The sequence below is a fragment of the Pleurodeles waltl genome, chromosome 2_1, assembly GCF_031143425.1.
Source record: "Pleurodeles waltl isolate 20211129_DDA chromosome 2_1, aPleWal1.hap1.20221129, whole genome shotgun sequence".
NCBI lineage: Eukaryota > Metazoa > Chordata > Amphibia > Caudata > Salamandridae > Pleurodeles > Pleurodeles waltl.
This window is the reverse complement of record NC_090438.1, coordinates 576,590,755-576,617,679: the sequence shown is the minus strand read 5'-3', so window position 1 is coordinate 576,617,679 and position 26,925 is coordinate 576,590,755. Positions and strand designations below refer to the sequence as shown.

Genomic DNA, 26,925 nt, shown 5'->3' with positions numbered 1-26,925 from the left:
AAAAAGTGTTGTTAACCTATTTCGCCCCACCCTAAATGTAGAAATCCCAAAATTGATGTAGTAACCTTTTACTCAGTTAAAGAAGCATTTTTGCCTCCTTATTTTTTGTTCTCATCCTACTGTTGACTAGTCGGAATAAAACTTTTGTGTGTTGATTTAATTATGAGACAGATTTTATGGTAAACAACTTGGAAATGTGTGTAACTTCTCACAGCGATGAGAGATAGCAAGTGGTCCTAGGTGCTAGTAAATTTGTGCTTATAAGCAACATTTTCCGCAGTTCAAATTATTTTGTGTACCCTTGCTATATATTATTACTAATACAGAGTGTGAACAATTTTCTGACAGATGCGGAAGAAAAAGCCAAGAGAGAAGCAGAAGAAAATCTTCAAAAAGTTGAAGAGGGCACAACAGAAACAACTGAAGATGCAAAGCCACCTGATGAACCACCGCCATCGAAGACAGAGAACAGCAATGCATCAAATTCTGTAGAAAGAAAGAACACAGAATCTTGCAGGGGTAATGCAAATGGGACTCGGCTACCCAGCGTAACTAGGCAAGAGGAAACGCAAGCAGCAAACCAGCCTAGAGCGGACAAAGCGGCTGATGCACAACCAGCACGGGCAGAGGATAAACAATTTGTACAAAATGGTGAGTCCACTCTCATTTCCTAACAAATGAAGGCCAGGCAGCGTTAATGCTGAAGTCATTTCTCTGTTCAGTAATTGACAGCTGTAGCTTCAGTAAGCCGCGGAAAGTAAGCTGCGGCGACAACTGGGGACCGGTTGGCACTGCGCCTGCTCACTAGTCTGAGTTAAGCTGAACTTTACAAAAATTTTTTTTTTTAAATTGAGACCTGTTCACTGTAAAAGAATATCGTGATAGACTCGAGGAGTGATGAGGATGGGGCTTCAAAGGAGGCAAGCTCTGTCACAGAAAAAGAGGATTTATTTAAAATAAATGGGAAAAGGAAAGGCAATAGAGAAAAGGGGTAGGAAAGCAAAAGGCAAAAGGGGGCAGAAAAACAGCGGAATGAACCACCAAAGGAAGGAATGAAGAATAGAATAGAAGGAAAGAATGAAGGATAGAATGGAAGGAAGTAAGGAGAGTGGCACAAGGATGAAGGAAAATGAAGTAAAGTGAATGAAGGGAAAATAATGGACAGGAAGGGAAGAAACAAGAGGAAGCTAGTTAAAGGAATGTACATGGAACAAAGGTGTAGGTAGAGAAGAATGAGACGGGCGAAAAAGGAATGGAGAAATGAAAGGAAGATGAAACCACTGAAATGGAAAAAGACAAGAGATGAAAGAACAGGAAGAAACAAACAAAGAGGGAAAAGTAAGAAAGCAGGAACGTGAAGAAATAAAAGTGAGAAGCTGAAAAGAAGAGCGAGAAGCAAGAAAGGAAAAAGAATGATAAGCAAGAAAAAGAACAAAGGAAGAAATAGCAAGAACGTGGAGTGAGATTGAAGAAAGGGTCACAAGTAAAAAAAGAAGGAATAAAAGACATTATGGGGGTCATTCTGACCCTGGCGGCCGGTGGCCGCCAGGGCCACCGACCACGGGAGCACCGCCAACAGGCTGGCGGTGCTCCCACGAGCATTCTGACCGCGGCGGTTCAGCCGCGGTCAGAAGCGGAAAGTCGGCGGTCTCCCGCCGACTTTCCGCTGCTCGGGGGAATCCTCCATGGCTGCGGAGCGCGCTCCGCAGCCATGGGGATTCTGACACCCCCTACCGCCATCCTGTTCCTGGCGGGTCTCCCGCCAGGAACAGGATGGCGGTAGGTGGTGCCGCGGGGCCCCTGGGGGCCCCTGCACTGCCCATGCCCATGGCATGGGCAGTGCAGGGGCCCCCGTAAGAGGGCCCCGCAAACACTGCAGACACTGAAATACGCGACGGGTGCAAACTGCACCCGTCGCACCCCTGCAACTACGCCGGCTCAATTCTGAGCCGGCGTCCTCGTTGCAGGGGCATTTCCTCTGGGCCGGCGGGCGCTCTTTTGGAGAGCGGCCGCCGGCCGAGAGGAAATGTTAGAATGGCCGCCGCGGTCTTGTGACCGCGGTGCGGTCATTTGGCGGCGGAACCTTGGCGGACGGCCTCCGCCGTCCGCCAAGGTTAAAATCAGGCCCAATATCTGCCATCCCCATGATTGTACTTAGCAATACCACAGCAGGAATATCGAGTGGTCCCAATATCGGGACCAAATTATTGAAATCTAAAAAATTGGGAGGTTAGTTCACAGAGGAATAGGTTTACGAATCTTAAATCTCAATCTATCCATATTTTGAATATATATATATATATATATATATATATATATATATATATATATATATATATATATGTAATCATGTTTCCTTAGAAAAAGCATTTTTGACTTGCCTATATCTTTGGCGCCATTTGATGAATCTTTATGAAACTTTCCAAAAAAAAGTGTGCTGGTGAGTCTTGTTGAACATGGAATGTTTTGGGGTGATACCTCAAGCAGAGGCTAAGAAAAAGGGGGAGGTCAAAAAAGGTGTGTTTCTCAAGTTATTTCTCATACAAGGTTTGAATAAGACCAAAGCCCAAACCCCTGAACAGAATTACATTAAATTTGACAGAAAGGTAGATTTTGTTCCACAGATTATGCGTTTTATTTCTTGGTGTAAATCCATTCAGTAGTTGTTGAGAAATTGAAGGCAATCTAAACGCATATATCTAGAGCCGCATTTCCTCCTCAACGACTTTGCAAATAATACTGAGCTTGTGCAGAGATCTGATTGACTGCCAACACTTTACCCAGGAAGTGTTGGCAGCCAACTTGGGACTCTGCTTCAGCCAAGACCCCAAACAGAAGTGAAAAAAGGGACCAGGCAAGGGGCACCCTGACCCCTTAGCTCTGATGCTGAGGTAACTTTTTTCAAAACTTTTTTTGCTGTCCAACAAATTTGCAGCAAATTAAAAAAAAACAAGCATGGCGTCCTGCTCTTGTTTTAGTAAAGCCCCCGGGTGGGCCAGGTCCCGGGACATATAAAGAATAAAGGAAGGAGGCACAAGCGGCCCCTCATCTGGGCTTATTTATGCCCCGGGGACTGCCACCACCTGAGGTTTCAAACAAATATTATGCATGTGGTCTGAGGTCCCCCCCACACATCGGAGACCACCACCTTAATTATAGTACGGGGGTCCTGTGGACCTCCTGGACCCCAGGGACTGCCACCTCCTGGGGCTTACATTGTATTATATGAAGGGGGGTGCATGACCCCCCGTCCCTGCTGCCCTGGGGTCCGCCACCTCCCTGGGGCAATAGTTGAGGGTGTCTTCCACCCTCGGACTGAAATAAAATAAGATAGGGGGTCAGTAGCAAACCCCTGCCCTGGGGACCATCATTTCCCTGGGGCTAACTTAAATGGGGGGCCACCAGTAATGGCCCTGGGGACCTCCACCCCCAGGGCCAGCTAAATACTATGTCCTGGAGTGCCCAGCCTGGGACATAGCTGTTTGCTCTGACTTTGCGGGAGCTTTGACAGCTCCCATCAAGTCAGAGCAAACACGCTCTCCCAGGGGGCGAGAGTTGTTAAACAGCTCTTGTCCACTAGAAGAACAGTTTTCCTCTTTTTCCCTGCCTGCAGAGCTGCGGGGATAGAAACAGAGCAAGCAATTGCTTTTGCAGAAAGGGAGCTGTATGTTTAGCCACTTGGGACTGTGGGGGCCTCAAGACTCCGCCCTGCGGTCCCACCCTGGAGAGATTGGGGATGGGATCCCGGGGACAAAATGGGCCCAGGGAGGGGGGGCATGCAGTCTCCCTCTTCTATTTAATTAAGGGTGGGCCCCAGGGGTGGGGTCCCTGGGGCTGAGATAGGTCCAAGGAAGGGGGCCACGTCACCACCCCACCCCCATTGGATAGTGGGGTGCCCAGGGGGATAGGGTCTCCGGGGCTGAAATCAGCCGGGGGGAAGAGGCCACACAGCCCCCTCCCCTACATAAAATGGTTCTCTCTTTAAATTGCTCTAAGTTTGCAAATGCGCAAATCAACTGGAAGTTGCACCCACTTGGCCCCACATCACCTACCTTAGTAGTATGTATATGTCTTCCCCCTTTTGCCAGGATAAGGGACAGCTTCACAAGGGGTTTCCCAGTGTGTTTCCTGCCTGTTTTGATGATGCGTTCTTGATGCCGAGGAAAATAAGGACATCTCCACAAAACAAAGACGCACTTTCTTCATATAGATAAGAGGAAGGATCCTGGTTTGATGAAGTTTTACGTCTTTGTAGTCTTGTTGGCCTCTCTATAGGAGGATTCACCTTATCACAGAATTCTAGAGAAACAGGCAATAGGAACAATCATGTTGACAAACTCACACAAGGTCACTGGTGACATTTCCTTGTGCTCCGTTGCACAGCTATAGTGTAGAATACATACTGGACATTTACCTAAGGAGGCAGAAAGAACTCCACTTGGGTAGATATTTCATGCAAAGCTGTGTTCACTTGTTGGATAAAATGGCAGGTGAGGCTCCTTTGTGGCAGGGTCACTGACACAGCAACTGACACACTCACACAGACACTCACACACCCACTCACAGACACACTCACAGATTCATGCACCCACTCACAGACCCACTCGGATGCTCACGCACCCTCTCACATAACCACTCAGAGACTCACACACCCACTCAAAGACTAATGCACCCACTCAGACCCACTCAGAGACTCACTCACCCACTCACAGACCCACCTAGAGGCTCATGCACCCTCTCACAAACCCACTCACGCACCCACTCACAGACCCACTCAGACTCTCGCACATACACTCAGAGACCAACACAGACACTCACACACACACTCACAGAGATACTCTCACACCCACTGTCACACCCAGAGACACCCTCTTATGCCTACTCTCAACCCAGACAGGCAGTCTTACACTCACTCTCACATCCACATAGATCCTCTCACAACCACTCTCACACCCAGACAGACACTCTCACACCCACTCTCACACCCAGAGACTCCCTCTCACACCTATTCCCACACCCAAAGAGACAGGTCCTGCAGCCAACTCCTGCCGCACACAGCTAAAAGCTGTGCACAGCGTCCGGTTGGGTGGTGAAAGGGGGTTGGCCACAGAGCCAAAGGCTTCATAATAATGAAAATGACTTTACTTTAAAAAAAACATAGCAATTCCCTGAAAAAACTAAGGTTACACAGGCATTATAGTTAGGAAATAGAATTAAAATAGACAAAGAAATTAACTTAAAAACCAAATGTTACAGGGACGTCATAGTTAGCTTCTGAATTTACTCGCACAAAACCAGAGAAATTCAGCACTATATCTCATGGCCTAAGGTAAATTTTATTTGTGCCCTCGTCATGCATTGCTAATTACCCCAGATATTACAGTACTCATGATAACTTTTATAACGTCAATAAAAATATTAATGAAACATTTGAAGTCAAATTATTGAAGAAAAAGCTGTACATGGCTTAGGCTACAAGATATAGTTACTTGAAATAACTCTAACTATAACTGCTGAATTTCTCGGGTTGTGTGCGAGTAAATTCAGAACCTAACTTTAACGTCCCTGAAACCTTTGATTTTTTTAAGTGAATAAAAACACATATAGATAAGATAGATAGCTAGAAAGATTTCATTATAAGTAATATATACATTTGTTAAGCAGTCCTAAAGTGTATCTATATATTTTAAAAAGTATGATTATTATACAAAAGGAGTTAAGCATAAATAAGCTATACATACTTAACTGTTAATATTCTGAGCTGATATTCTGATCACAATATTCTGGCAACTCAATATCCCTGCTTTGATATTCAGAACCCACACTCTTCCCCAGTATACTACTCACCTTTATAAACATATATTCAGCATCCTTGCCATTATCATGGCCATCTCAAGCATAGCAGTGCCCTTCTCTGGCACGAGGCGCCTGGTGGGCATATTGGAACAAGCAGGGAATATGTCATGTTTGCTGACAACAGCTAGCATATAATGGGATTCGTCATATATTTTCTCTATACATATTCATGTAAGGCAGAGTCTGTGAATCTGGGGCAGTTGTACATGCAAGCATTTGATGAAAATGACAAATGGATATTTGGGGACCACATTTGTAGGTTTTCCAAAAAAGAAAAGCTGATATTTGGATGACAGATATGTATTTAAAAATGTGTAGCTTTCCCCAGGCAAATTTAAATTATTTACCTAGAATGAAAAGCTAGCATTTGAGAATAGAATGTGTTTTTTCAAGAAGTATAAATCTGGAATTTGAGGGTATACTTATTATTCTTCAACAACATATTGGAAGCTGACTTTGTGTGACAATTGTTGCTGAATTGGGGGCACCTATTACTAACTATATTTCCTCTTTGCTGAGGGCACTTACTGTGACTGATTTATACATTTATGTGCAGGCTTTTCCTAATCTCTACTGATTAACTTTATCATTTTCCAGCATTGATCCCTCCAGTGACATTCTCATTCAGAGCTTTCGAGTGCACATCTAGTTGGTAAGGGCAAGATGGGAAATTGAAAGGGGACACAAGATTGAAGTGATGAAAGATACCTTAATAATGCAGAAACTGTCAACTTACATAGCAAGAGTAATCGAACTACCTCTGAATCCCATTACTTTCTAACCAATTATCACATAAATTGGACTGAGCAATACTAAATTTTGCCATAATGTTTTATCAGGTTTCCTTGGCAGTTCAACCCTACACACCCCTTTTGAGAATCAGACGTGTCTGGCACACCATGAAAGTAATAAACTATTTCACAAGTGCTACTATAAAAATGTGATCAGATCTGATGGCATTTTATTTTCAAAGTATATCAATATTGTGCTGCAAAATTCACAACGTCATGGTGGAGCCTTTTCTATGAGACTCTGTGCTGCTTTACTCTTCAGAATATCAAAACTATGCACTTCAGGATATTTTAAGGCACAATGTAAAGCAATCACTCTCAAACACCTTCGTAAGTAGAATAATCAAGTTTATTTAAGGGGCAAGTTCTCAGCTAGCAAAACTAAACCACACTAATATATATATATATATACATCAGGAGAATAACATGAGAATAATGATAAAGATATAAGCACTCTGTGAATAATTGCAAGAGTAAGTGCATATAATACAAGCACACACAATATACCTCAATGCTCAATAGCATGAAAATGACTGCAAGAATAAGTGCATATTACGCGCGCACACACAATATACTTCAATGCTCAATAGCATGAAAATGACTGCAAGAATAAGTACACATTACGCGCGCACACACAATACACTTAATAAATTGAAAAGCTTCACCGAAAAGAGCGTCTGCATCCCTCCTCCGTACACAAAGCTGGGGAACCCAAATCAGCTGACACAGGGAGCCTCTGTTCGGGACAATCAGTCCTCCTGGCGTTGCGTCCAACCCAGAAGAGAGTTCCTAAACCAGCCCATCCAGGCCCCCAACTTTTATAGTATTTACTAACGCCCAGGAGTCTTTTCTAGAAAAAGACCCCCTCCTTTACAAATTGTGCAATCGGCGGTACCTTGTTCACCCTTCGAGACGTCTCCTCAGAACGGGCCAAGTTCCCAGGAGAGGACTCCAAGGTGAAGCTTGCATTCCTCCTTGTGTACAGGCGCATCCCCCTGTTGTTCTAACTGATAGCTCGTGGAATGTAAATAGCGCCCTTCGTACCAGGCAGATGGAGCGAAGTTGAGCAGAAAAACACCCCACCCTTCAGCTTGCCGAAGCTTGTGGAAAAACACAGAACAGTGCCTTACGCACCGAACCAGACTCGACAAAATGGAGTCGTGAACCAAAATGGAAGCGAAGGCCAATGAAAGCAGAGGCCAATGGTCCACACTCTGCACCACTGTTTACCTTGCACGTAGTGCTGCCGCATGCACGTAGTGTATGTAGCAATACAGACTCCCACATGTATCGCTTGGAAAAGTCAACAGCAGATGGAGAGTGCTCAAAGTCCAACACTAGAGCCAAGGACAGACAGTGAAAAGGTTATGAAATGCTAATTAGCAATAAAGGAGGATTTTCAGAGCTGTCCTAAAGACCATGTGATCTTGAATCTGATGGTGTTCCAACAGAAAAGAGTTTCAAACTTTTGCTCTCAAAAGTTAAACCCATTGCTTCTATACACAATGGTTCAAGGAGAAATAGTGGTTAGGTAAGAAGAGGTCTTAGAGGCAAACAGTGATGATCAACCATACAAAAAGGACATTTTTAATAGAACACTTTATGTACCAACCAGCGAGTCTTCAGTGGATTCCCTGTTAGCATGCCAGCCGATTCAAGGCTTTACTGGAACTTCATGGACGAAATTTCTTAGCCTGTTGACCAATCTTACTGCAAAACTTTGAATATGTTGTAGCCTGAGCAGGCTGAAAGATCCAAATATAAACTGTTGTTTTTTTTGTTGTTGTTGTTGGGCTGGAGTTTGGAAGAGAAATTCTGATCAAGGACAGTGCCTGAAAATGTTACCAGAGTAGCTGAGGCTAGTAATGTACCCACCTAGGAAGGCCACAAGGATCCGTCTCAAGGAATTTTCAGTTTCCCCTAAAAGAGTATCTTTTTTTATTGAAGTTGAGTCTAAGCATGTTCCAATTCATCTATTGCTGGATGTTCGAAAGGTAGTTATAAAAATGTAACCGAGAGCTAAGGGCCTGTATATCAGACCTTGCCAGCATATGTGGACAGTGAGCTTAGGCCAGAACCTGACAACCCAATGAATAAACCAATTGAATTGAAGAGTTCTCATAGAAATGTTAAAAACATAAAGAATAGGTATGAACCCTAAAGAACTCCACATTGAAAAGCCAGGACTTTGTAGAGAAATGGAGGGGGGGACAAATATTGCTTAGAGCCTTCCAGAAAAAAAGTAAACCAACTCAAGAGAATGCTGGGTATGCTTACCTTGACTAGTTGACAAATAGGACTTTGACTAATAAATAATGTCAAATGGGGTGAAAAGGTCAAGTAAGATTGCTCCCACAGCATTTCTCTTTTCTATGATCATTCTATTAATCCACTATTAGTCCCTCCTTGGTTACAAGCCACGTTTGCAGATGTGAAAATCGCTGATCTGTTCTCACCAAAAAAGAAACCACTCCAGTTTTGTCATCTTGCTGGAACTTGCCCAAATTGAAGCTATGAGTTGATCAAACACTGACTTGTTGCAAAAGGCACAAGAGGCAGAAATCTGACTAACAGCTCCATCAGGAAAGAATCACAGGTGACACACTGTTTACATAGACTATTTCAGCCTTATGAATGAAATGGCGGTGATAATTCACTTTGGCAAGGCTTACGTTAATTTTGTAGTTTTTGAACAGTACAGCTAACCATGTCATTTGCAGCAGGCATATAAACAACTGGTCCTCTTTGCCCCTTCCAAGAACCATACCTTAGTGTGTTTTTTTTCCGGAGTACTGTGGTAGGCTGAGTAATGGGACTTCTTAATAGAGAATCACAGTCAAGCATGAGTTTTATCCAGTAACAGAAGAGTAACTGAACTATTGGGATGATAACTAAGGTCAAGAATAGATTACAAAGTCTGCACTGGACAAGGTCTTATGCAAATCTGATAGCATCCTGTTTCAAAGTTCAACAATCACACAGGACAAGTGAGTGTTGTTCAGCCTCATAGTCTACTTGTAAAGGTGTTGCAAAGGGAGGTTTCTATTGAATGTTTGTGATGATGTATCTCACTCTTACCCAGGATAAAAAAGTTGCAATGTCTGTGTGAATCATGTCTGTCTGTTTCCCCAGTCTTCAGTAGCTCAGCTGCACTATGCTTTATGGCTATACTGACTTTTAGCCTTTGTGGCTTGTGTCGACTATCCTTTAAGCCTCAACTCAAAATTCAGTGGTATCCATTTATTGCAGAGCTTCCTCTAATGGGCTACGAACCAGCATAAAAAGCATGGGAAAAGTGTGGTGCATCAAACATGCAACTTAGCTCTACATATACCATATTGTGTACCACACTTGATTGGTAGGACGTTTTCTATGCCAATTTCCTAGCTCCTGCACTATTTGAATCTAAAGATTGGCTCAAATCAAACACATGCTTATTGTACTGCATAAAGTGTTTGGGTTCTACCAAACTTAAGTTACTTCATGTATGAATCTGGCATGCATCTTTGAGTGCAATCTAACTACAGAAATCACTTAGTGACATTTTCTTTACTCATATGTGGTAAACTACAACTGCATCTTGATCATAAAAGGCCTGTGATTCATGTGTTCCTATGCATGTTTGTCTATCTATCTATCTATCTATCTATCTATCTATCTATCTATCTATCTATCTATGTCTGTCTATCTATCTAGTTCAGAAATAACAGAGCCTGACGAAGTCAAAATTGTAAGATATTTTAATTATATTTGAGGATCTTATTTGGCAGCCTGATGGGCGGGCTTTGGCCAAAAATGTATACAAGCTATAGTAAACTTACATAGCACATTAGTCAAGTACCTTTGCTAAGCTGAGCTCAAAACCTACTCAGAGAGAAGGCTGAGGTTCTGAGCCGGTATTCAAATATGAACTGCAGTTGAACATATAGTGACTGTACTCTCCAAATGAGTTCCTAAAATGTAAGGATATACCTGATAGTTATCCAAAATATTTCAAGAGAAAGAATGAGGGGAACAATCGAAAAATATAGTTAACTGTTTAAATGCAGGTAATAAGGGTTACTATTAACAAGAAACTCTCTTTTAATATTACTGGGGCCATATTTATGCTGTCTCATGAGTTCAAACAGTCAGATAGGTCTTAGTGGGTTGGCCTGGTTAATGAAACTGTCTAAGGACTTTTATCTTTTTATGGAGCTCAAACTTCATCAGATAAAGGGGTTGTAAGCCTTCCTTAAATAAATGCAACATGGAATCGGATACACAGGTTGAGTCATCACAGTGTAGAAGGGTGAGGAAGAGTAAGAAGCTGTAAGTGGGCAAAGATAGCTCTTTATGGTGCAAGCCGTCAAATATTCTGGATGCATTTTCTTGATCACTTTTTCTTTTCCAGAGTTTACAGAGCTTTTTCGTTTACCCTAATCAAATGTGTATTCTTGGGATCTGAGAAAGTGTGTGAGAGTTGAAGGAATTGAAACAAAAGCGGTGACAGATACTAAGAAATCTAGTGAGGTCACATCTTTTTTGTAAATTGATGAAGATAATTCACACCAGTCATCCAATCATTTTCAGGAAAAGTTCAATATTTTTGCTAATCATCATTTTCCTAATTTGTGACAATGTAAGTGCTAGGGCCCATGGTATTTGACTTCAGCTGACACCACCCACAGCTTCTGTCAATGCTGCCTAATGGCAGTGCCAGCATTACCTGCTAGCCATCACACATAAACACTCGTGACTTTTGGGACTGCTGCAGGTCACCCTAAGCTGAAGCCGTGACACAGAATTGTGAATATTTCTCATTTTTTGATACATTGCATTGCTAACCCATGCGCTGTGCTGAAAACTAGTAGGCTGAGAGTGCCACCATGTGATGTATTCTCGTAAAGAATTGTCCATGTTAAAAAATAAGCCCCAGTCCTGGGCACCAGCAAACACTTTTATAAATAAAGCCAGGGGTCTTCAAACTGGAGGGCGGGCCCCCCTAGGAGGGCATCAAGTGATCCCAAGGGGGCGCCATGCTCTGGCCAAAATAAGCATTATGCTTAAAACGGGGTTTTGTTTTAAGCTGAAAAATTGAGCAGCACTAAACAGCTCTGTAATGGGCCATCACTAGCATGTTTTGCCATTTATATCCAAGCTAGGGTTGTGCGTCAAAAAGGGAAGGGACTAATTACTATTTAGAACCCTCACTTCCAATAACCACGATGTAGATACTGTTACACCTTAGTAAGGCCTGCCTGACCAGAATAGTATGTTTGGCATCATGTATTTGATTGCATGTTTAAATATGTGTAGACATATTTAAACATAGAATAATTGTGAAAAATTCAGAGGGGTCCCCCAATGATTTTTTTTTTCCACTGGGGTGACGCGACGTTAAAATGTTTGAAGACCACTGCAAGCTCTGACGATCTCCGTAAAGTGTGGTCATGCCTGCAAAACAGTTGAGGGCTCACTGCTCTGGCACCAAGTTCTTTGCTAATGTATGCAACTGTGTCGAAACTCAAGTGACTAAACTAAAAACAAATAATAAACATTTATGGGCATTGAAATATTGCAATAAAATAATGCATATTTGAAGAAAATATTGCACGAGGAATAGGTAGAGATAACCTACATAAAACAATGGCAAGAAAACAACCCTGCATGTCCTTTAATATCCAATGTGGGGGTGCAGGAGATCTGAGCACAGCAGCCTTTGCCTACACTGATTTTCAAACTAAATGTAAATAGTTGAGCATTAAATATGGAAAATGCTGGCATTCTTCTCTTCAAGAATTGTCTAGGCCCAGGCTCCTCTCAGACATCATGACAGGCCAGATGTTTTTGCACATTGACCTTCTCAGTGCTTCTTGAATGTTAGAAGGGCTGTGAAATCAGTCCTCCCCTCTACCAAACAGCATGAACAACATGTAAACATACATATTTTGAGCTTGTTTTCTGTGAAGATCAGATGAGGCTGTGAAGCTCTGGTTATAAAATACCAATGCACTGTTTAAGCCCATACTGATTCTCCAGAACATCTAAGCAGCTCTTTAAAATTAAGTTGTGTTCCAGATCCAGAATCGAACACATAAGTTCTTACACATGTTATCTCCTTCTGGACTCAATCACGATACCATAGAGAATATTCTAGGAAGCAAACAAATCAATGCTGTTTCTTGGCACATTCAAAATGCTTCTGTATTAATGCTCTTCAACAAGTTTCTTAGGAGCCACTCGTAGCTGTTCAGCTACATGTCTATAGCTCTCCTATGTGTATACCAATCTAGTAAATGGAAGCTTTTGTTAGATTAAATTAGTATGTTTCCAAAATTGAAAAGCCTGTTTTAAAAAGTTGAATTTGTGTATTTTCTGAACTGATGTTTGGAGAACAGGTATATTTAGGGCTGAGTGTTAAATGGCAATTTGTGGCGCACTGGGGAGACTTATTACTGTTGTTCTTTCATGGGTGCCAGGTTGCAAAGCTTTATTTTGACATTTTTCTAGTGGCAGTCCAAGATACCTTGAGGTGGTCACTGCTTGTAATCGTGCATGCAATGGTCATTAATAAAAGCACCGTTATAACAGTGCTAGTTTGTGTTAGTGGTTCAGGATGATTTTCATTGAACATAAATAGTTCTTATTTCAGAAGAGATAGATATCCCTGTTCTAGATACTACTCCTACGTACTTAGTAAAATTATATCACTGTGCATAGTTGGGAATCTACCAGTTAAGGTTCGGTAGATTGAATTTCGGTACATCAGACAGGGCCCTTCATGAAAAGGTCTCTTATCTTCCAATGATTTAGGGCCAAGCACAACAGAGTAAAGTAGTTAAACTCTCAGCGAAAAAGAGTGTCCAATGAAGGTCTGTCAGTTTTCTGTTCTCTTGGCCTCCACAGCTACAAGACAATACATGTTTGCCCTCAATTGAATATACAATAGCAGCTATACCAGATATTTAAAGTAGGTGGTGTGCACTACAGAGGCAAGATGACGGATGCAATTTAGCGTTGCTCTACCAGAGAGACCCACGATCCAGGCCCATCTTGCTGTGTGCCTTTGCCGTGCACCACCTATTAGAGGAGCAGTATTGGGGAGGGGCCGGTGGTGACCAACAGACTTACTCCCCAGCTGAAAATAGCACTGGACCATCGGAAGGCCTGCATGTGCCCACAACCATGTGGCCTAATGCAGTACCACGGCATTGGCCTCCCCCAGAGATAAGCAACCACCGTGTGGAACTGTCCCACTGCCTTCCCTCGTTGAGTCCTGCCTGCTAGAGCCCCCTTGGGGGGTGGGGCAGGTTGAGGCCAACATGCGGAACCAGGCTGGTAGAGCTGGTGAGATTGCTGACTGAAGAAGGTGGCGGCCTACTTCCCAAAGCACCACATTGCCCACATGTTGGTAACCTCCGAGAGTAGCAGGACACCCAGTTTGGAACAACATGATATAGAGACTGCAGTGAGTAAGGGGAGTGGCTCATAATGACACGTAGTGGCATGGGCCAGGTGGGAGAGGTCCCTGAGACCAGCAGAGGCAGAGGGGAGGTCACATATTTCCCAACGGCCCGGGGACTCATACAATCAATGAAGTTTGCATTTGCACCAGGAATCAGCTTGCTGCCATACGCCAGGAAGGAGGGGAGGCCTGGTCTAAGCACACTTTCTGGGGCAGTGGCAATCAGGGGGCAGGGCTCAGACATTGAGAGAAGAGACGTCACCCTGCATGCCCAGACACATGCTCTGCATTGCTCTGCCTTACTGGTTTAGAGGTATCTAAATCTGTTAGTGGGCCCAGGAGTGCGAGAGGTAGCCTGGCACTGCCACCGCTGAGATGAACAAGTTCTACACTTTCATCTTTTAGGCCTTGTATCCCATGAGGGAGAGGTCAGACTGATGGGAGCAGTGCACACCCTACATGAGGTGATGAGGGGAAGGGATTGTCCCTCCCGGAGGGCACGCAGATGCTGAGGCCCAGGGGTCAGAGGGCGTGGCCATGCAAGACACAGGAGCGGTGACGGTCCCGACAACTGCCAAAATAAACAGAATCCTAGCTGCTATTGTGGATACTATGTACAACCTAGGAGGCAGAGTGGACTCCGTGCCAGTAAAACGCAGCCTGCTGCAGGACGATTAAAAGAACTTGGTAGCGTGTGTGAAACGCACATAGGTTACACGAGCAAATGCAGCCAAAGTATTGAAGCTTGAGTGAACAATCAAGAATCTCACAGCAAGAGTCCACAAATCAGAGCAGGGAGGAGGACTCAGAAGGGCGATCCTGCCGCAAAATAATTTGTATGGCGGGCTTTCTAGAGGGCACCGAGGGGTCAGAACCAGTGACAATATTGGAAAACTGGCTGGTACAGTGGGTGTCACCTACGGGGCTCTTGACTCATTTCCTGGTGGAGCTGGCTCATAGGGTACTGGCAAGATGACCGCCACCAAGTGCGTCAACAAGACCAGTGGTGGCCAGAATAATGCACTACAGAGACAGAGAAACGTTCCTGCAGGCAGCTCATACCAAGACTCTTCTAGCTCATGACAGCACATGTATATTTATATTACCAGCTTTTCAGTGCTGAGGAGCCTTGTTCTTGGGTGTAAAGAAGAAGCTACGATCACCTGGCCTATCTTTCTCCTTGTTGTTTCGGACCAAACTGAAGGTCATGGTAAACCATACCAGTTACTTCTTCACTGAACCGGCAGACTCTTAGGACCGGGTAGAGCAATGTCAATATGAATTAGCGGAAGCCACTACACTGCTGGCATGGCGGAGGTCACTTGTGGCATGTAGAGGGCAGAGACATCAAAGTCATGGAAGAGGAGACGTGGTAGTGGCAGGTTCTCCTACCTCCTCACAGGCATGTGAAGGACAGATTCAGGCTATGTCTGCAGCCATCAACAGGTGGGTGGAAAGACACCCCCCTACTGGTTGGGACCTTCATATAGTACTGTCTGAAGTGGGTTCAAACAAATTGGAGAGGAGAACTGCCTCTGTTGCTTTCACAACAGTCTCACCACAGATGACAGAATAAATTGGCTAAACATCCCCCCTGTCATCACCGAAATTGCTAGTGCTCCTGCTGCTGACTTCTTATGACACTGCACACCGCACACATTTGGGTAGCAGTTCTCCTGCCTCTCTCAGATTTCGATTATGAACATGTTATTAGCCATTACCCTACTGAGCAGAATCAATGTCCTAAGACTGGGGATGGATGCAGTGGGGTTGACCTAGATGTCTTTATGCCACATGACATGATAGTGATATACTTCAGAAAACAGTTTGTGCCATTCCACTCCCCCTCCTCCGTTCTTTTCTCGGATTCAGCATTTACTGATTGTGGCGGGTTGGCCACCCCCTATCATTTTCTAGATGTATTGTTTTGTATAATTCAATATATTCTAGAGACCCCCACATGAGTTTGTATTGTTTGTTTGGGCAGTTAGACTTTACTCTGCCTCTCTGGGAAGGGGAGATGGGAGTTTTGTTCCTAGTATTCATTGAGCCATGTAGTGTGCCCATTGCCAGCCCGAATCACCGCCCACCCTCTACTCTGGCACTCCTCGATAATGTGCCTCAGTACCACATTCACATCCCTTCCCTTTTAGATTGCAGTTAGAGTGGGTTGATTGTGTTTTGTAACATGCAATGTCTGGTGTATTGGAACAGCCAGTAGGTGGCATGCAGTACAGGGTGTACATTAAGAGGAGGTAGGCACAGATAGCATTCCGACAGGAAAGTCACACGCGGTGGTGGGGGCCAATGCTACAGTACCACATATTCGGGGTTCGCTTGTCGAGCTGTTATATGAGTGAGGCCCTCAGTATCCTTCAGGGTCCTGGTAATGGTGATAGACCCTGAAGGGTGATATATCTTTGTATAGGGCCAACTAGATGGCAAATACCTGTTATTGGGGAGCGTTTATGCCCCAAATGTGATACAACAGGCATTCGTAGCCCACCTTTCCACCATATTAACCAGATGGGCACATGTACCCTGGATCATAGGGGAGCACTTCAACTGCATACTGAACCTGCAGATAGACCACTCACACCCTCCTCTACCGACCTCCACTGTGTTGACCGCCGTGACTTGTCTGTCCCCTGGGTAATGCACTGGTCCCTGGTGGATAGTTGGCGCATGTTACACCTGGATGTCATGAAGTATTAATCCTACTCTTCACCACATGACCTCCATGTGCATCTTCACTGCATTCTTTGTCATCATGCCACCAGTTAAAAGTGACCAGTGCTGAATATTTAGCGAAGATCATGTCTGACCATAACCCACACAAGCTCCAAGTCACCTGGGGAGATGTTCTCCCGCTGGTACCAACTTGACAGCCACAAACCAGTGCCCCCAGAGGATCCAGTGCCCCGGCTTGTACTGCTCTGTCCAGCTACCTTATAAACAGATGGGGCACAGCTACCATGAGATTGGCGGAATGGGAGGCAATGATAGTGGTGTTGAGGGGTCATTGCATACATACAGTGATGGGTTCACGTATTGCCCTGCACAGTGAGTTAACCTAGACTGAGACGTCCTCGGGAGCCCCAAAATGCTGCCCCAGGTGAGCATGTTAAGAGGCCAGCCTTAGCTGAAGCATAGGAAAGTAAGGCCACCTCGTGGAATCACTGATGCGTCTTGATTATAGGGCATATAAAGCTAGGATGCATGCTGAGGGTGATAAGTCTTGTAAGACAAACACATCTACATTTGGGACATTAAAGGTTTGGTGTACAGTACTAGCCAAATAACACAATAATATATTCCTCTTCTAAATGTATAATTTAGACATGGGAATGCACTTAACATTAGTCATTTTGTGTGTTTCATAAAAAAGGCAACTAATACGTTCTGTACATATGAGCACCGGAGAATTCTTCAGACATAATTTTTTTTTATTATGCAGGAGTTTATCAAACACTCCCAGGCCTAAGATAAATTACACTTGTGAGTAAGGCATCCATTAGCCTCTGCAGGCCATTTGCAGTCATTGCTATTAGGACTGTATCATCAATATATAAATGTGTGGGCATGTAGCGATTGCCCACCTTTGGAATATCTAGCCTCATTTAAAGTAAATACCCTCAAGACTGTTTAATTAAATGAAGAATAAAAACGGCGCTAAATACATTGATTAGTCCCTGATTGCTCCTTAAAGATGGTGTGCATTCACCAGTATCCCAGTGCGGTGGGCGTAATAGTGTAACTAGGGCTTTTTTCACCCCTGGGTGTTTTTAAGATTGCCCATAATTTAGAATGCTCACTGTGTCGAAGGCACATGACAAATCCAAAAAAGCTAAATGCTGTGTGCTTTTTTACTTGAACGTACTTGTTAATTGAAAGCCAGGCATTTAAACACTGTTATACAGTACCAGTTCCTTGCCTAAAACAATACTGGACCTCTGAAAGGATATTGTTCATCTCAACCCAAGTCTCCAACCTCGCAAGAAGTACTCTTCCCAGAATGTACACAGTGGAATCCAACAAGGATTTTGGACGGTAGCAGGCTGGTCTATACCTATCGCCTTTTAAAAAAATGGGGACAATTATTGCTTCTTTCCATGTGGGTATTAAAGGGCCAGTGATAGCTGCTGTAAAAATATTCGTGAGCAGGGGGGGGCACATAAGTCAATATTTTTTTTAGAAATATCCAAGGGGACTCCATCCTGGCTCAGGGTTTTGCCACCTTAGCATTTCTTGATAGTTGCAACAATATCCTTGACCCCAGTGGTATTACTGAACTGAAGACCCAACTCCCTGTCAAGTGATGACAATTCCTTAGCAACTCGATCGCTGGGAGGGAGTTGGGGGGGGGGGGTGCAGAATGTCAGAATTTAATACTGGAGAAAAATAGGAGACTCAGAAGTCAGCTGGAACTAGGCAACCTATCTTTGAAAGAGGCCCTTCAGTAAATAGGAGACAACTACCTCCAACAAAAAAAAGTCTGGGGTCGCTGGCACTCTCTGTTGCTAATAGGTCAGCCCAAGCTGAATTTCTAAGTTCGGGCTTCTTGTTCCTAAGCACCGCTTTATAGATCTTGCGTGCTGTTTTAAGGTTCTCCCACTTTTTCGGGTGGCTAAAGCTGCCTTAAGCTCTTTACGGGCTTCAGAACAAGCTGTGTTAAGTCAGTGAAGGGGAGGGCTAGCAGGCCTACCTTTGGATGTTAATGATTAGGAACTTGAGTGGCAGATGGTGGCAAAGCTTTCTATTATGGATCAAACCGAGACGTTGATGGATAGACACTTATTAAATGTGTCTAAAGTCGCAGAGAAATTCATCGGATCAACTGAATCCCACCTAATTTGCACATCATTAGTAGCAGAAAAGGTGATTGGAACCACATCCAGGTTTCCCGTCTCCTTATAATGGTTGATAGTGAAAAACAGGACAAAGGGGTTGTGGTCACTAATACAATTAGGGATAAATATAAAATCCAAAATAAACAACTGTATTCTTTTGAAATCAATATAAAATCAATAATACTATTATTTTTTCCCCCTATATAGGTGGGCTAGATCTTTGAAAGGGCTGTACCACACTCACTCACAAAACTAAAGTCATTATTAGGGATCATCTTATTCAATGCTTTCCTGTACTTTGTGTGCTTAAAGTGTGCCAACTCATGGCCATCTGAATCCTGTAATCTTCAAACTTGAATCCAGCTAAATGCACTTAATGCACAATTGAAATCCACGTTCATAACTTCATCAAGTGCAGTTTTTAAAATTCAGTTTTGAAACATACTCATCAAGCGAGTCTACAACATCGAAGCAATGATGGTCAAGTGGGTTGTGGTAGAAATGTATGATCAGCGAATTGACAGGGCATACTCCAGCCATAATCAAAAGTTGAAATTAGGGAGAGGAGCACAGGGTTTTTACTTTAAGGCAGGAGAACTTAACAGATAAAAGAATGGCCAAGTTTCCCCTTGCTCTCCCAGAGGAAGGTGGAATCGCTGGGATGCAGAGTGATTGAAAACTGTCTACATGAAAGTCGTCCATAGACCAAGTCTCTTGAAGGCTTAATACATCAAATTATTTTGTAAATGACAGCCAGTCCTCGTTGGACACTTTGGAATGTACTCCAGCAGTGTTCCAAGAAAGCGGTTTAGAGGCCACAAAATATAAAGAGACTCTTGGTGATGTTTCAACTTTGAGAGAGCCCCAAACGAGGTCCTGAGATGATCATCGGAAACTAAAGTGGACAAAGTGAGGACCCGGGACTTAGTTGACACAGAGCATCAGTACATATCCTGAAGATAGTCCATTGGAGAGAATTGGTTGCACAGAGCAATAGGGGGGAATCTTCTTGATTCTGCATTTAGAAACCCCGTCTGGGAGATTTTGTTACCCCCTGACACAAACTTGGGGTAGGCCTGCGGAAAAACCCCAAAGGTAAGGCTTTTATTCAGCATAACCAAGTAATTCAAAGCAGCAAGTAGTTTTTCCACAAGCATAGGCCTTCTAAACTTAATGACAATACAATTGCCATTAGAAGACTTTGGTTCTCGGCCCAACCACGACACTCTTCTCACTGTCAGGATTTCTCTATAGAGGTCGTCTGACTATCTTGAATTCACTTTAATTTAATGGATTACGTTGTGTTTCAGATTCACACAGTTCTCCCTCTTATTTTAATGTAAAAGTGGGACTTGGTCCAAGACGATACCAAAACAAATATTGTCCGGGGGTAAATGTAAATGAGTGAATTGGAGATCAGGAGGGGATGAATATCTAGCTTTGGGCATGAGGGGCTGCTGGTAATGATAAGATGAAGTAGACATAAAATTGGATGATTCATTAATTCCACATTTAGCTGTATTCCGATTCCCATGCAAGAAAATAAACCAAAACCGGGGGCCGTGGGTGCACAATACAAAACTAAAGTCAAGTTAGAACATAAGCCACCGCCTTAGCTGTAGTGCCCATTTAAGGAGTGTAACAACACCCAAACAGACCCTATGATGTAGGAGATGAGAAATAAAAGCACCGCTAGGGAAAGGAAACAGAAACCTCCTTGCATAACTGTTGTAAAACCCACAGAAAAAGGTAAAATGAGCTAGAGTTTGCAGGGATTGTTCATCACAGGGACAGATCAGGATTTCCTTTGGGCTATACATAATACACCTAATCTGGCCCAGCCTGAACCGGGTGAGAAGGACCCTGTCCCTAGCATTTTTATACCATAGTCAGGTATGGTTTCATGCCCAAAGTTGTTTGCACGGACACTTATTCTTTGTTTGCCGATTTCTACCGTTCACAGGCCTCGTTTTCCTTAACCAGGCATTCCCTAAAAGCATTTTGAGACACTTTTTATCCATTGCTGTAAGTTGATCAGGTGAGGTAAATATATCTGGCCTGCCCAGCCCATGACACGTATCCCTCACATAACTTAGCCACGGGACGCAAAGGCCCACGTCACAGCCTAGGCAGTCCAAAATGATGTCCCTATTCAGCGTAGCCTCCTGGTCAAGCCAAATAGAGCACCAAAGCATCAAGGGAGCCAACTTAATGACATCCAGCACAAACGGCAACCCTAGTTCTTTATGAATGGCATATCTGGGTGTCTCTGGAGACAAACCAAGTAGTAGCCTGCAAATCCAATTCTCTACAGCTTGGAGACTATTGACTGCCTTATGCCCCCACAATCCGGCACCAAAAGTAAGGGTTGGAACAAATTTCTTACCATATATCTCAGTTAGGGCCAGACAGATTTACTACCTGTTTTGAACACCAGGCCAAAGAGAAAACCTGCAGAGTTACAGTACTTCATTTGCCTATGTTTGGCATGGTCCCCATGACCCATATGAATACAAAATGACATCCAGGTAGGGAAATTCATGAAGGAGGCCCAGGGAGCACCTTTTGGTGCAAAGAGTTGAGATTTTACTTGCTTCCTCACTCATGCTATCACAAATGTCTGATTTGTGTGAAACTCCAAACTGCTCATAAAGTTGGCAAAGGTGTGCAATAAGGCCTGGAGATCATTTGATGTTTGAGACATTAAAACAGCATCGTCAGCATATAAGAGGACAGGGATACGTCTGCTCTTAACAGTTGGTGGGTCTCCACCACTATCCACCAGCACTGCCTCTAACCCATTAATGTACTAAAGAAACAAGATAGGAGCAAGTACACACCACTGCCACCCCCACTTCCCTTCCCAAAACGAACTTGCCTTCCTGCCCAAACCTTACACAAGCACTAAAATCATGATGAAGACCATGTAAGAAAGTTACCAGGCCTAAATCAAGCCCAAAGGAGAGAAAACCTCCCAAAGTTTGGACCCAACAACACTATCAAAAGCCCATGCCAGGTCCATGAAAGCAAGATACAGAGGGCCATCTTTGGCCACAGTTTATTTGCTTACAAGGAGGTAAAGGTTCCAAAATTGCTCCTGAGTTCCCAACCCAAGTCTAAAGCCTTACTGAATATCGGCAATGATTTTATTATCCACGGTCCTCTATTCTATCCATGATGACCCTGCCGATAATCTTGACAGTGGAATCGAGAAGGGAGATGGGCCTATTACAACAAGGAGGGGCCCTATCCCCCTTCTTGAAGATAGGAACAATTATAGCAGAACACCACATTCTAGGCAACACTTTCTGACAGGTGATGTTTGCATAAATTGTTAAAATCCGGGCACAGATGTCAACTTCCTGTTTGTATAAGTCCATACGGACTCCATCAGGCCCCGGGCTTTATGCACAAGACTTTTATTAAGCCATGCCACTACTTCCCTGAATCTAATATTGAGAGGAAAAGTGGGTGAAGGCACCTCAAGCTCAGAGCAATCATCTGAGTGGTAAAATGCGTGACCCGGGAATCTGTGCTAATATTGTCACATAGATGGTTAGAATTGGTACTAGACGGGTGAGGTCAATTAACCGTGTTCCAAAATAAGCCCGAATTACCTGATCCACTGGCCAGTGACAAAGTACCCCAGGACTCCTCCATAACCTCAGTTTTTCCTTCTCTGAATGAGTAACTTATAGGCCCTTCTGCAGTTCGTGACATCAGCAGGGCCTGAGGGATGGTTTTCAAAGCCAGCATTAGGCATCTGTTAGTTTCCCTACAGTTCTTATTGAACAAAGAATTGGGCTTCGCTTTTATGGTGGAGAATCGGCTTCAACAGAATACCTTTGATGGTAGACCCTAAAAGGTCAAATACATGGGTACGACTGGCTATGGGATAAGTGCAGACAATCAATAATCCTACCCAAATGATACTTACAAAGCCCACACATTACCTCACTCATATCAGCCGACTTCCAAACCCAGCCCATCAGAGCTTGGCTGCAAGTGGGACGTTCCACCCCCCTTCGCAGGGAGATATTGCATTCTCCAGATTTTAGACAAAACAAAGTGACAGCAAGTGGATTATGGTCACTAAATGAACAGGAAATAACATTACCCTCACTCACCCGGTCAATAAATCCCCCACTGATGGAAATATAGTTGATAACAAAGGATCTTGCACTACCAACAAAAGTAGGAGTTAGTAAGCAATGAGGAGCGACCTGCTTGAATGAGTTACACAGATCATACCTGGCCAGATAAAAAATGAGCTGGTGTCCTCTGTAATCACTAGGCCAGCCCACATCGTCAATGGTATTTGAGTCTAGAGGAAAAGCCTCGGGTTTAAAAAACCCATACACCCCTGAGCCCAGTTTAGCAGTAAAGAGTCCAGTTAGGACAATATGCGTATCTCCCGCTTGCGCAGTGTACGTAAATTCTAAATCACCAATAAAGTCAAAAAGAGTAATCAAATTTGGTTTAGGCCTTCAAGAAATATTATCTTTTTAAAAATTAACCAACACAAATTTCAAAGACTTTGACCACTTGACCAGAAAAGCTTAAATTAACATATTATGCATGAGGATGGGGGCAATAACACAAGCAAAGAAAACTTTTAACCAAACAACCAACCCAGCTCCAGCCCTGTCCATTCCTCATGAAACAGTGGGGATGGAATGGCAGATAAAACCATTGCAAAAAAACTTCCCTGGGGGACCAATTCTCTTTTAGGACCACAATATCATAAGAAGAAACCAAGTCAAGCTCGGATGGGTTCGGAATCAGAATCATTTGTCCCCATAACAGTGGACAAATAGGTGGTGATCGATGGCGCAAGTGCATTTGAGGTATCTTTTCCTCCTTTGGATCTTGTGGCTTTTCTTTTTCCATGGCCTGTGTTGGAAAGTTAAATAGGGTTTCAGTGAGAACCCAACAAAGAAGCAAAAATTGCCCTACCGTAGGTACAGGAGCACTATTCTCCAGCAGTGCCAAGAGCAGGGGCCCTGCCCTGTCTCATCTTGGTGATGACGGGTGAAGATGAGCCCAGGCTTTGCCTCGGTGCATCCCACATGTGTCCCATGCAGCGGGTGACTGAGAGGCACTTTGTAGTGCTTGCTGATTGCTGGTTGTGGCTCCTCCTCCTCCTAGCAGTGACTCAGTGAGAGATGTCAGCACCCCTCTTAGCGGGTGACTGAGCAGTGCTTTGTAGCACTTGCTGAGAGCCTCCTGGGACTTGCAGTCCCTTAGTGAGTGATGTCAGAGTCTCATGCAGTGGGTGACTTAGCAATGTTTTGTAGCGCTTACTGATTACCAGTTGTAGGCCCTCCTCCACTAGAGCCATCTGGGTCTTGCAGTCCCTTAGTGAGTGATGTCAGTGTCTCATGCAGTGGGTGACTTAGCAATGTTTTGTAGCGCTTACTGATTACCAGTTGTAGGCCCTCCTCCACTAGAGCCATCTGGGTCTTGCAGTCCCTCAGTGAGAGATGTTGGTGTCGTGCACAGCAGGTGACTAAGACGTGTTTTGGAGCTCTTGCTTATTGCAGTCCCTATTCCTCCAGAGCCTTTTGAGGCTTGCAGTCCCTCAGTAAATGATGTTGGCATCCTGCACACCGGGTAACTGAGCAGTGCTTTGTTGTGCTCTGTGATTGCTTGTTGCTGCCCTTCGTCCACCAGATCCTTGCAGTCCCTCAGTGAGTGATGTCGGCGAACCATAGCTCAATCTTACCATTGGATTGGGTGCCAAAAGTCCGTGGGTCCCAGCATGAGCCACAATGTATATTTAAGCGTTGCTGTTTATTCTTGCATTAGCCTCAATTGCTTTTGCCTATGACATCTGTTTAGGTTGTTCTCGCTCTTCACCTTTGATGGTGCTTTGAATTGCTACAATGCCTTGTTTAGTGTTTTAGGAACAGATGATTTATCAATATGAATTAAACAGCATATTTCCACTAGCGATCTAAATGCTTCTTCTGTAGTTAATACATTATGGTCAGAAAGAGCTATGGTAGCTAATTAGAGGAATAAATCACCAAATTAATTGAACACTTGCCACTTGAAATAGATGCATTGTCTTGTAATATACCTATGTCAAAAGCTAACATTGATACATAACCCCCGCAAATACAAACCAGGGATGCATTTGAATTGTATATTTCAGCCTTCCTCTGAAGCAGTACTCATTCATTTATTACAAAAAGGGCCTTTTGCAGTAAATCTTGCCATGCCTTGTTGTTGACTTTGTTGTACTACGTCTAATATGAAAAACCACAGACTGATGCTACTCGCTGTACTAATAAATAATGGTTTACATAGTGCTTCTTACAGCATTTCGTCCATTTCTAAGGCCTGTCAAAGCCATTAATTATACTACATTTTATTAGTCCCCAATTTGCCAACCTCACAAATGTCGAAGGCGTAGTTGGTCTTGCTGGGCTTCAAACGTGTGACCTGCAGATGACTGTGGATGGCATCACCAGCTTTTGTAGTGTGCAAGGTAATTTTAAATAGTGTACACTGTACACAAATAAGTCAATAGCATTTGTTTCTTAGGAAGATTTTAGGTTTTTCCCGTGTCTCAGAGAAAAAGTTGATGCTATTTAAAGGTGAACCCCAAGAATAACTTAGTGTATGATACTCTGTAAATAATGAATTTGCTTTACAAATTCTGCATTAATCTATTTGCCATAATAGAACATTTGTGAGACAAAACTAACCACATCTGCTGGGTTGGTGTATGCCTATGTAAAGATTGCCAGTGAAGAGTTCAGGTCAAATGCAGGCCGGATAAAGAAGCCATGCAGGCCCCTTGAACACAGTACCTTGATCCTGGTCGCAACTCAGGGGTGCATCCGAGTGATGCGTCAGTTTCGATCCCTCAGCCAGGTCTGAGAGCAGCAGAGCAGTACAGCAGAAAAGCAATTCTTCCAGAGCAGCAGTCCTGCAGTGTGACAGTCCTTGTAGCAGCACAGCAGTCCTTCTTTACAGGTCCAGAAGTGTTTGATTTGGTGGGGTTAGAAGTCCAGTACTTATACCCAGCTGTGCCTTTGAAGTGGGGGTGACTTTAAAGAAGGGTCTTTGAAGTGCACAGAGGTCCTTTCTTCCTAGCCCTGGCTCTAGACACTACAGGGGGTAATCAGCCCTTTGTGTGAGGATACGACAATGCTCTTACAGGTGTAAGTGTTAGCTTGTCCCTCCCATCCTGCCTAGGATGAGCCATCAGGCTGTAGATGGGCACTCAAACACAACTAACATTCCTTTGTTGTTGCTATCTAGAAGGAATGCACAAAGCCAAGCTGTCACTTGCCCCAGACATGTATTGGAGACAGGCTACAGGCACCAAAAGCTTTAGGACAAAGAAATATTAACTTTCTAAAAGTGGTATTTCTGAAGCAGTAATGTTAAATCCAACTTTGCCAGTAAGGAGGAGTTATCATTACCATTCCAATGATATGAAACATGACAGAGCCACTCCTTCTGAATCAGGAATTAAAGATTAAGAGTGTAATAAGGGATTCCAATGTGAACCTATGAGAGGAGTAGGCCTCATGTTAGTGAAAAATGAATGTAGCTGTTTTTCACTACCAGGACATGCAAAACGTAAACGTCCATGTCCTACCTTTTACTTACACAGCACCCTGCCCCATGGGCTACCTAGAGCCTATATTAGGGGTGACATATTTAATAAAAGGGCAGTTTAAGGCTGGGGAAAAGGTTTTAAATTCCAAGTCGACATGGCTGGCAATGAAACGTAACAAACAGGCCCTGCAGTGGCAGCCTGAGACATGCTTAGAAGACCACTGTAGTGGGTGGCACAATCAGTGCTGCAGGCCCACTAGTAATATTTAATTTACAGGCCCTGGCACAGTTAGTGCTCTGCTCTTTTCTAGAGACTTACAAATACATTAAATATTCCAATTGTGGGTGAACCAATGTTGCCATGTATTTAGGGGAGAAGCGCAGGCACTCTAACACTGGTCAGCAG

At 43.7% G+C, this 26,925-nt stretch overlaps 1 protein-coding gene across 11 annotated transcripts in view; it reads left to right on the top strand.

The window, feature by feature from the left end:
- PDE1C (phosphodiesterase 1C) overlaps positions 1-26,925 on the top strand; it is a 1,966,671-nt gene that overhangs the window by 1,805,261 nt on the left and 134,485 nt on the right. For all 11 annotated transcript variants that reach the window (XM_069215191.1, XM_069215280.1, XM_069215225.1 and 8 more), the window contains one exon: positions 349-651. In XM_069215191.1, coding sequence (XP_069071292.1) covers positions 349-651 — 303 coding nt within the window. The remainder of the gene's footprint in view (positions 1-348; positions 652-26,925) is intronic.